The 12,300-nt window shown below is 39.5% G+C and overlaps 1 protein-coding gene across 2 annotated transcripts in view; it reads left to right on the plus strand.

The window, feature by feature from the left end:
• Window positions 1-12,300, plus strand: part of DPH6 (diphthamine biosynthesis 6) — a 349,689-nt gene that overhangs the window by 117,773 nt on the left and 219,616 nt on the right. For both annotated transcript variants that reach the window (XM_024200992.1, XM_024200991.1), the window contains exon 6: window positions 9,288-9,349. In XM_024200992.1, coding sequence (XP_024056760.1) covers window positions 9,288-9,349 — 62 coding nt within the window. The remainder of the gene's footprint in view (window positions 1-9,287; window positions 9,350-12,300) is intronic.

Raw genomic sequence — 12,300 nt, forward strand, 5'->3', positions numbered from 1 at the left:
TCAGGCGAGGTAGGGATAGAAGGTTGGGGGTTCCTCCGTGAGGGGAGACCCAGATCTGTGGGGGTACTGCTAGGGCAGAACCCCAGGGAAAAGGGCACCGGGGTCCGGGAGGGACACGGGGGCCAGTGACAAGCGGGATGTCGGCCAGCAGTAGGCGCTCCGGAGGCTGAAAGGCTAATTCCCAGGATGACCAGAAGGAGGCGCCGCAGCGGTGAGTCGCGCATCGCTATACTGCCATATGAGGAGGGATTAAAAAGACTGGGACTTTTCAGCTTGGAAAAGAGATGACTAAGGGGGGATATGATAGAGGTCTATAAAATCATAACTGGTGTGGAGAAAATAAATAAGGAAGTGTTATTTACTCCATCTCATAACATAAGAACTAGGGGTCACCAAATGAAATTACTAGGCAGCAGGTTTAAAACAAATAAAAGGAAGTATTTTTTCACACAACACACAGTCAACCTGTGGAACTCCTTGCCAGAAGATGTTGTGAAGGCCAAAACTATAACAGGGTTCAAAAAAGAACTTGATAAGTTCATGGAGGATAGGTCCATCAATGGCTATTAGCCAGGATGGACAGGAATGGTGTCCCTAGCCTCTGTTTGCCAGAATCTGGGAATGGGTGAGAGGGGATGGATGACTTGATGGTTACGTGTTCTGTTCATTGCCTCTGGGGCACCTGGCATTGGCCACTGTTGGAAGACTGGATACAGGGCTAGATGGATCTTTGGTCTGATTCAGTATGGCCGTTCTCATGTTCTTACCTTCTTGTTTTGTTTGGAAACGGAAATATTCTGTTGGAGATATGCTAATTGGTTTTATATTATTTACTAAGGGCTTCATTCTGCTCCATTAAAACCAGTGGGAATTTTTCTATTGACTTGAATGGGAGTAAGGTCAAGCCTAGAATGCGTCATACATATTTTGAATGACTAGTCCTGTGATCCTTCATTTCTAAGTATGAGGAGAACAGTTCCAATCACCCTTCCATGTGGTCCTCCCAGTCTTTTGTTCCCCATCCATTCTTGTGTGTAAGCTAGATGGTTAGTTTCCCAGTTCCTCCTCGCTGGACTGTTTTCTTCCTGGACTGAAAAAAGATGGCGAGAGAGATTATTTTTCTTCTCATGAATTTTCCCTCACTTTTTCTATGTTCTTTTTCGCCTCAACTTTCATTTGAAACCCTCTCTAATGAACTCGAGATAAACCCCTTTCCTGCCTACCTTATCTCACAAGCGTGATCTCTATCTTCTGTATCTTGGTAAGTCTATCACTAACCCTCCCAACAGTAAAAGGAATTTCTCAGCAAGGTCAACCAAACCAAGGATATTTAGAGAACATGATGGATTAAAAAAAATGTGGGAATGTTTTTCAAAAGGCAGTGATAGTGGAAAATTTTAAATACCATAGCTATAAACCTATTTTCCAAGCTTCCCGGAGAAATTTTATCTCCATGTGATGTAGCATGTCAAATTTCAGGGAGATGTATTTTTGAGGGGTGCAGGGGGAACACAGATAGGAAGGGTTGGAATATCAGGCAATGAAAAGGAAATCAGCTTCAACCTTAGCTATGGAGCACCTATTGCTTCTCTATAATTTGAAAAAAACAAAGTGGATCAGAATGGGTAGCTTGCAATGGGGTATCTCTAATCCCATGCATCTGGGATTAGAATCTGTCACCGTGTGGTTTATTACAAGAATTGCACAGCAGACTATTCATTGGAAGCAATAAATATGATTTACCATGTATACTCGTTCATAAGCCGAATTTTTTTAGTAAAAAAGGGAAGCACCAGAGAAGGGGGTCAGCTTATAAATGGGTATAGAGAAGGAGAGGTGGGACACAGCCCCTCCCCCCAACAGAGGGAGCAAGGAGAGGCAGCACAGCCAGCAGAGACATAAGGGAAGAGGCGGGACCAGAGTCTCTCTGCTTCTGGCCACGCTGCTCTTCCCCCAGCCTCTGAAGCAACTGCAGCTCCCAGGCTGGCAGGCTGCAGCCGGGCCACTCGGGCCCCACAGAGCACGCTGTGGCCGCGCTGCCCGGCCCGCCGGAGCACGCCCCAGCCAGGCCAGAGACATCTTCCCCTGGCCCTCCCCAGATAAGGTGGGAAGGGATGGGATGGGGAGAGTGTGGGGGTCACGGGCCAGGGATGGGGTCATGTGGGGGGTGGTCACAGAGGTTACTCCCCTAACGCCCAGCTTTTCCCCCGCAAAAAATTTCCCCACCAGTTGCTGTCCCGGCCTGTCAGGGTAAGCAGCTGGCGCGCCGGGACACTTTGTTTACTTAGGTTTACCTCCGTGTCTGCAGACGCTCGAGGTAAACAAACCATCTCGGCCCACCAGCGGCTTATCCTGATGGCCCGGGAGCCAAAGTTTGCTGACCTCTGAATTATAGGGTCGGCTTAAGAACGGGTCATAAAAATTTTCTGTTTTTACATCTCCATCTTGGGGGGGTTGGCTTATAAACGAACCAGCTTATGATCGAGTATATACGGTACTTTGATTTTCTTTTAGGATTATTCTTTGTTGAAATAAAAGGAAGAAATTGAGATTTCATCTATTAAAATATTTCATTTAAAAGCATATAGTCACTTAAATTCCAAAACATGCATACAAGAGAAGATCTTTTTCAAACTATGTTTTCATAGATATAATGAGTTGTTACATTTTCTGTTGTGTTAAGTGAACATTATGTTATGAAAACAGAGCCTTGAGGGTTTTTTTAAATATCATAAATGTACCTACAAGAGTGTGGATTTAATTTTAAGACTTTATGGTATACTTGTATGTGTGAACAAAATGGACAATTTAAAATATACTTTGCAGTCATGTAATGCACTCTGACTTTTCACTTCTGAAATGCCTGACTGTTAGTGGTCATCTGTACATTTTATGCATTTTTATGCACAACAGTGTGAGGATTGAAATTTGGTAAGTTTCTGTATAAGTCCTTTTACAATGTTGCAGTTAATTCTAGCAGTTGTCTTGTGGCATTGTGCAAAGTGGGTATTAACAAAAGATTGCTCTGCAGTCCTTGCTGACTAATGCAAGAATATATTCAGTTTTTGTCAATGAATTTATCAGGAATTACAGATGGACTAGAAATTGCTTCTCTAAGTGATTACACCATTTGTACTACCGCATACTGATTTTACAGTAAAACTCTTGGCCACAAAAGTTGAGATGACCGCACAATTCATTTTACTGGGCACTGTTAAAAACAGCATTATCAAATCTTTCATGATGTTTCTCTCATCATATACTGGACTGTCTCAAAGAAATAAAGCCTCACTTGCTTTCTTGACAGCAGATAATAAATTAACGGATATAATTCAATTGGGGAGTTGAAAAATGCATTGAAAATAATGGGGCATAACATTCTAGGGTTAACATTTATTCATAGATGATGCAATTAAATAAAACAGGCATTAACTTCAAGGTCAGTCAGTAAAGTAATAAAATTGAATATTTTAATTGAATCGTAATTGCTTCCCGTTGATACATGCAAGTAAAGTAAAATAGATGTCAGCTCTGCAAATTATGGTTCTTCCTCCTAATTAATTTCTTAATTCTGTGTAGTTATCCAGGGTTTGGGCCTAGTTGTGGGTTTATCCACCCATCCAGCTTTCTTCAGAGCTGGTCACACTGAGGAAGAATCCGTATGATGTGATTAAATAACATGTAGTAAGGGTTTACAGTATATTCTTCTGCTTTAATCTAAATTGTTATGAGACTCTATAAAGTAATCTATACCTTTCTTTAAGGAAAAAGAAATACCAAATAGTTAAAGTTAAGTTGGGTTCTATGATTTATGATTATATATAAATATTGATAGTTCATTACATTGATAGAAGAAACAGGATTGATAATTGAATCTAACTGATATGAGAGCTTTCCTAGGTTAAATGTATACCACTAGAGAATCACAATTTGCAAGTGACTGGTTCTGAAGGTACTGTAAATTCATCTGGTTCTTAAGGCCTTTATTAAACCACAGTTTATATCCACTCCCCATATAGATTTCATTGGAAAGGATCACTTCCAAATTGAATGAAACTTCAAAGGAAATACATATTTTTCCTAAGAAAAATTGAAGTTGTTTGATAAGAGGAAGCTATACTTAGAAACTGAAAGCACGGTGACATTGCATTTTAACATAGCCTTAGAATATATTGCAAGTTTAATCTTGTGTGGTTCCTACAGTATGGGTTTATTTGTAGATTGTGTACGTATTACATTACCATTATACATTTCAAAACTATTCTGAATTCATGTGTGCCAAACAGGCAAATATAGTTTTCTTCATGCCTGGGGAAGCTGTGAAACTTATGAGTGATACAATGTGATATGCATTCTTCACAAATATAGTGCCAATCTATAAAAAGTGGAATAAGGACAACCCGGGGAATTACAGACCAGTCAGCTTAACTTCAGTACCTGGAAAGATAATGGAGCAAATAATTAAGCAATCAGTTTGCAAATACCTAGAAGATAATAGAGTGATAAGTAACAGTCAGCATGGATTTGTCAAGAACAAATTGTCTCACCCCAACTGATTAGCTTTCTTTGACAGGGTAGCAAGCCTTGCGGATGGGGAGAAGAAGTAAATATGGTATATCTTGACTTTAATACAGCTTTTGATACTGTCTCGCATGACCTTCTCATAAACAAACTAGGGAAATACAGCCTAGATGGAGCTACTATAAGGTGGGTGCATAACTGATTGGAAAACTGTTCCCAGAGAGTAGTTATCAGTGGTTCACAGTCAAGATGGAAGGGCATATCAATCCCACAGGGATCGGTCTTGTATCCGACTCTGTTCAATATCTTCATCAACAGTGTAAGGGCATAGAGAGTACACTTATAAAGTGTGGGAGGGGTTGCAAGTGCTTTGGAGGATTGAATTAAAATTCAAAATTATCTGGACAAACTGGAGAAATGGTCTGAAGTAAGTACGATGAAATTCAGTAAGGACAAATGCAAAGTACTCCACTTAGGAAGGAACAATCAGTTGCACATACGTAAAACATGGGAAATGACTGCCTAGGAAGGAGTACTGTGAAATGGGATCTACAGGGTCATAATGAATCACAAGCTAAATATGAGTCAGCAGTGTAACACTGTTCCAAAAAAAAAAAAGCAAACATCATTCTGGAATGTATTAGTAGGAGTGTTGTAAGCAAGATACGAGAAGTAATTCTTCCGCTCTACTCCGTGCTGATTAGCTGAAGTATTGTGTCCCGTTCTGGGTGCCACATTTCAGAAAAGATATGGACAAATTGGAGAAAGTCCAGAGAAGAGCAACAGAAATGATTAAAGGTCTAGAAAATATGACCTATGAGGTAAAATAATAAAAATTGAGTTTGTTTAGTCAGGAGAAGAGAAGACTGAGGAGGAACATGATAACATTTCTCAAGTACATAAAAGTTACAAGGAGGCGGGAGGAAAATTGTTCTCCTTAACCTCTGAGGATAGGACAAGAAGCAATGGACTTAAATTGCAGCAAGGGTGGTTTAGGTTGGACATTAGGAAAAACTTCCTAACTGTCAGAGTGGTTAAGCACGGGAATAAATTGCCTAGGGAGGCTGTGGAATCTCCATCATTGGGAATTTTTAAGAGCAGGTTAGACAAATACCTGTCAGGGATGGTCTAGATCAGTGCTTCTCAAAGTCGGGCCGCCGCTTTTTCAGGGAAAGCCCCTGGTGGTCCGGGCCGGTTTGTTTACCTGCCGCGTCCGTAGATTCGAACGATCGCGGCTCCCACTGGCCGCGGTTGCCGCTCCAGGTCAATGGGGGCTGCGGGAAGGGCAGCCAGCACAACCCTCGGCCCGTGCCACTTCTCGCAGCCCCCCTTGGCCTGGAGCGGCGAACCGCGGCCAGTGGGAGCCACGATCGGCCGAACCTGCGGACGCAGCAGGTAAAGAAACCAGCCCGGACCGCCAGGGGCTTTCCCTAAACAAGCGGCGGACCGGCTCTGAGAAGCACTGGTTTAGATAATACTTAGTCCTGCCTTGAGTGCAGGTGACTGAACTAGAAGACCTCTCGAGGTCCCTTCCAGTTCTATGATTCTGTATCTATTTGTTATTGTGTCACATATTTGTAGCATGCATATTCCATGCTAAGTTTTTAAGGGAAAATACTAGGTTTATTAAAGAAACTGGGTTGATTTTTTCAGAAAAGAAAGGTAGTGTGCTGATACACAGTCCATTTGGGTATAATGTGGATGGAAATTTGTAGAAGTTATATATATCTTAGTAGCAAACAAGTATACAGCCAAATCCTGGATCCATTAAAATCAGTGGTTCAGATACTAAACGAGTGTAAACTGGCATATCTCCATTGAAGTCAATGGAGTTATTCCAGAGTATCAGCTGAGGATCTACGCCAATAGGTTTTTTGCCATTGACTATGATGGGATGAGGATCCGGTCCATAGGAAATATGTAGGCATCTGGTTATACCATGTAAATATGGTGGTTGTGATAGTAGTTATAATCTCCTTAGCTCCATGATCATTGCATAAATTGAAAACCATTTTACTTTCTGCATCGCTGTGGATATTGCTCATCTCTGTCCATAACATTGTTTCTCTTGCTATAGCACTTCATGGCAAAAAGCAAAGTAAGCTCAAAAACAATAAGTAAACAAAAGACAAATGCATTGTATAAACAAAATATGCGAAGGAATGGGGCAGTAAATTTTTATTACCACTTTTTCTGGAAAACCTGCACCAGTTGCGGCTGTACCACTCGTGAATAATGATTTCTTTCCAAAACAGTAGTGATAAAATCTTTATAACACCTAACCCTATCATATATTCTATATTTGTAACATAATTGTGAACTATATCTTCTTGTCATAAATTCATGCATTTTGGATAGTACGTGTATAGTTCCCTATTACTAAAATAATAATAAAAAATAAAAATATGCAAAATGGACACAATCTACCAGCACAGGTGACCAGATCTAAAGTATCAAAATAAGCAGGCAAACCTAGACCAAAGGGGGAAAAAAATGATAGTAAACATAAAAAATACAAAAATGCAGATACAGTATTTCATTGATGAAAATTAAAAGAACGAATCAAAAATTTACAAATACTAAAAGAAATTGCAAATAAAGCATACAGAAATCTCTTCCTGTTCTATGGCTAATTAACAGATAACTGAATCTCCAACCCAGATTTGAATGCTTAGAAATAATGCACTGCTGGCCTGCTCCTGTGCAACTAAAATCAGCGGGAGCCTTGGCATTGATTTCAGTGGAACCAAGATTGTCTTGCGATGCCCGATATAACCCCCAAAATAAAATTAAAATATTTTAAAATGATTCTCACATTGGCCACAGTCATAATTGGATAGCATCTTATCCGAAGATGCAGATTACATTATCAAATCTATACCAACATGAAGTTTCACTCTATTAATGACATACAGGAAAAAAAGTGCCTGTTTCCATTTTAGCTATTAAGCAGTTTTTAAAGTATTTCCCTCAGGTTGTGAAATAATTTGCAGTATGCTTCAATGAAATGTTTAAAATCTTCCTTAATGTTTTAAAATCTAATTTACTTAAATTGTTTCAGCGTCACAGAATTTTAAATAAGCTGAGTCCGTTATCACCAAATTCGAATGTATGCCAGTTACTTGAAATTAGCAAAAACTTTATAATAATAATAATAATTAATATATCTTACATTTATGTAGTGACTTTCTTATTGAAGGATCCCAAAGTGCTTTACGAGCTATACTGTAGATATTGCTTCATCCGCTCCTGAAATGCAGCCATCTCTGATGGCGTAAACAATGTAGCCTAGGAAATAAGGGTAAATACTGTGTCCAGTGAAAAATATTGAATAATTTAGGTACAGTTGGCAGAATGTAACTATTCAGATTTTGTCAACATTCCTCCTCTTTCAAAAATCACCACTGGATTTTTATTAACTTCAAGTAGTTAGGACCTCTGTTTTTTTAAAGTTTCATATGAAAGATGACACTTCCAATAGCATAGTGCCCCCTCAGAGCTAACTGGGATATTTGTTTTGTATTGACTGAGAAGGAGAAAAGTTACCTCGCACAACAGGTTCTGAGGTGCTATTGGACATGAAATTTTTTTCCATCCAAATACTGACTAGCTCCAGTTGTGTGCTCTGCTCCCAAGAACTGACTACATCACAGCCTAAAGTGATATGTCTGTTGACAAAACACAAAGGCAAAAAGCTAATACAGGAGCAAAGGCAGCCAGTTAAATGATTCCATTTACAAAAGGAAGGTCATCATCAATATTTACACCTCAATGAAAACCTAACTGTTCAGTCAAATGAAAAATGGAAACACACAAACATCAAAAACACTTAAAAGAAAATTCAAAGATACAAAAAGAAATGGAGCAACAAAGGAGCCGCCTCCTTCCAAACTGAAGAGACACTGCAAGTATAAACCGCTTTTGTGCTGTGTGTGTGCGTGTGTCAGAGAGAGAGAGATACACATACACATACAGTATGTGGCTTGGCAAAGGCATATGTAAAAGAAAATAGTAGGGGTGCATTGGCAAATTTATCACTTCTGAATAATGGGGGAACTATAGAGTTAGTTTTTTTTTATAGCACCTCACTGTTATAAACAGCAGAGTTACAAACTGACCAGTCAACCATGTACCTCATTTGGAACCAGAAGTGCACAATCAGGCAGCAGAAGAGCCAAGACCAAAAAAAAAAGCAAATACAGTACAGTACTGTATTAAAAGTAAACTACGAAAAAAAGGAGAAAGCAGCATTTTTCCTCTTCGTAGTAAAGTTTCAAAGCTGTATTAAGTCAATGTTCAGTTGTAAACTTTTGAAAGAATATCCATAATGTTCAGAGTTACGAACATTTCAGCGTTATGAACAACCTCCATTCTTGAGGTGTTTGTAACTCTGATGTTCTACTGTATCTAAATACATAAACTTGCACAGACTGTAGTAGTATTTTATTACTATGAAACTGAATTATCTATATTCCCTTGTGCTTGATGAAGTTTCTTAGAAATGAAATCATACAGTAAAACAATACATTTTCCAGTTGACGCAGTGCAAAGGAAATGAGCCTTATTTTTTACAAGCATGGAAACTGGTTGCCCAAAGGGAATAAGTGAGAGAATTCCAGCTCAGTACATTTACTTTAGGATCAAAATGATTTTAAATATACAGGAACTGACTTCCAAAGGACAATGTTACAAAAAAAGTCCACTTTGATGTCTAAACTACTTTCATTTATTGTATTTGTTAAATATATTTTAATATATCTTGACAGGTTTAGATCCAGATAAACATCTAGGAAAAACATTGGATCAAATGGAGCCTTATCTTTTGGAGGTAAGTATCACTTAAAGCATGCTCAAAATATGCAGTGTTTCAAAAGAGAAATTATATATATAGAAACTCACTTAATAAAATAACTTAATTCTAGAAACAGTTACTTACTTTCAGAAACAAGGTGTTAGGCTAAAGTTCGTTTTACAGAAGACATAGACAGCTTCTGTGTACTTCATATGAGAATGGAACTCCTGTTAAAGTCAGTTGGCAAGAGGTGTCATATTGTATGTTTTGAAAAGTAAGGTAGAGGGTAAGAACTCTCAGTATTAAGGGCAAACTGACTTTTAGGTAATTATGATGGTCTTAAATACCCAAAAGTAATGTTAAAGTGGCTGATCATGACAGGGTCAGAATTAGATAAGTATCTAGTAGTACTGAGAAATAAAACATTTTGGAGTTTGAAGTGGCAACCATGTATTTGGGAATCTATATGAAGCAGTTTTGTGCTCTGAAGCAGATGTGATGTGTGCACAACAGTAAAGATTAATTTTAAGGGTTTTCTGGGAAGGTGTGGGCTGGAAAACTCAAGAAGGAATAAGTGGTTGTTTCCTTTCCCATAGCATCAAGGATGATGACTCCCTCAAAAGTCACCAACTCTCTTAGGAATAAGAGTAAAGAGTATGTATTGTAGTTAGAATATAGTTGATTATCTGCAATTTTTTAAAAAAAAGTTTTCTAATTTTAACTAACAGGGATAGTATATGCTAAGCATCCAAATATAGACAATATTTACCCTGACACTTCATTTACAGGGAACTCTTTTCTCAGTATGGTCTCAGTAGCTTGTCTTGGCACTGAGATTATCTGAGAAAGAAAAATCTAGGCAGGAAACCTGCCTATATGCTAAAACATTTTATTGGCTGGAGTAGCCTCCAAAGCCTGCTCCACTGAAAGGGGTCAGCTTGGAAAGACTGGAGCATGCACTTAGCCCCAGAAATATTGACCATATGCAGCCTCCCCACCATTCTTTGACCAGTTCAACTGCAACAGTTTTACTGCCAAAAGGTCCCCCAGACTTGGAGTAGGGATGTAGCGGGAAGGATTTGTCCTGAAGTATATAATTAGTTTCTAGTGGAAAGGAATGGATTGTGTAATGTCCCTAGGAGCATTGGCGGGACTCTTTTCCTTACACAGACTAAAATTAGATAATCATTTGGCTGGATTTTTCGTTCTCCTGAACATGAAACACAACACCTAGATGTGTTGTTCACTATTTTGAGGAACCAAAGATTGCACATCTGAACCTGGTTTTCTGTATTTAATTGTATGTCATGTGGAGTTGTGTGGCTGCAGAATGAAAGATGGATGCCACAACACAGACGCAAAGCCATCACCAAGATTACTTGTGGCCTTATACAGATGTTCAAACTTCTTTGTGACTTGAGTGTTTGTCAAGAAGGTTTTCCTTTAGGAATTATGTGAATAACTTTGCTGAATAGAATATCATCATAACCAACTATGTTTCTTGGAAGCTAAAATACACCACTAAGTTTAACAAAGAAACAGTGCTGTACCATGAGTTTTACAGATGAGGAAACTGAGTTACTGTGAGGTGAAATGATTTGGCCAAAGCAGCATAGGAAGTTAGTGTGAGAACTTGGACTAGAACCCAGTTTTACCAACTCCCAATCTGGTGCTCGAACCACTAAAGCATGCTAGCTCCTTGTGTTTACCACTTGCCGGTTACATTTCTGGGATAGCTTCACATTTTATAACATCTGCCCAGAAACATAACTGTTGCAATATTTAACTGCTGATTCAGTTTTTGCCCCTTGTCTTCTGTGTGTGGTGGGCTACCAAGTAATGCCCACTAGCTCATATTGCATTTGAGGCTTGGTATCCAAACCAGAATCCACGTGCAGTCCTGACCAAATCAGTACAAGTTAAGACTTTGGCATTTGTTTAGCACAACAAGAAAGAAACCTCTCTCTGGGAAGCAGGTTTATTGACTAGCATGTGTTAGCTATGTGTGTGTACTACACAGGATGCAGTGGAGATGGCTTGGGAATGGTAAATTCACTACGTTCATTATTTGGAGACTTTTTGGGGCCAAAGGTAATGATAGACAGTTATGTGTAGATTAAGACCATAATAAACACTAAAGTGGTTTATTTTTTCCCACTGACTTCTGAAGTTCCCTTAAAAACAATGTTTCCATTATGCAGAAGCTGTTTCTACAAGATCCTGATAACTGTTTGCAAATGAAGTAATAAGATACTTTTGTGGTGATCATGGAATTATGAATAATGTACTTCAGCTCAGACTGTGTACAAGAAGCAAAAGGAACTGGAGCTTGGGGTACTTGGTGAGGGAGAGTAGAGGAATAATGTCTGGCTGTTGGAACCCTGCTAGATTAATAGGAGTGGGAAGATGCCCTAGAAATGGGGTGGTGAGTCAGTGAACCCAGACAATATGAGGAAAGATGGTAGGATGGACCTGACCAATCTCTGGGAGCAAGAAGGGTGTCTCTGGCAAGAAACAAAGTGAGAGGTGAAAGCAGGAGAGAGGGAGAGAAACACACACACATGATAAGTAAGCCTTTCCTATGTTATTTTTCATATCTAATGTAAGTGTCAAGATATTAATTAGTTGCATAATTGTGACAACAAATTTATCTATGTTGTTCCACAACAGAAACTTCATCCTTTTGAACAAAGAGGGCCAGATCCTCAACTATTGCACATTGGCATTGTTCCATGACCAATAGCTCTGTGATAGGGGTTTTCAAACTTCATTGTACTGCGACCCCCGTCTGACAACAAAAATGACTACACAACCTCAGGAGCGGGGACCGAAGCCTGAGGCCGCCCGAGCCCCACCACCCCAGGTTGGGGCGGGGGGGTGCAAAGCCAAAGCCCAAGGGCTTCAGCCCCAGGCGGGGGTCTGTAACCTTAGCCCTTCTGCCCAGGGCTGAAGCCCTCGGGCTTTGGTTTTGGCCCCAGCAAGTCTAA

Source organism: Terrapene carolina, unplaced genomic scaffold (assembly GCF_002925995.2).
Source record: "Terrapene carolina triunguis isolate 2854851 unplaced genomic scaffold, T_m_triunguis-2.0 Scaffold96, whole genome shotgun sequence".
Taxonomy (NCBI): Eukaryota; Metazoa; Chordata; order Testudines; family Emydidae; genus Terrapene; species Terrapene triunguis.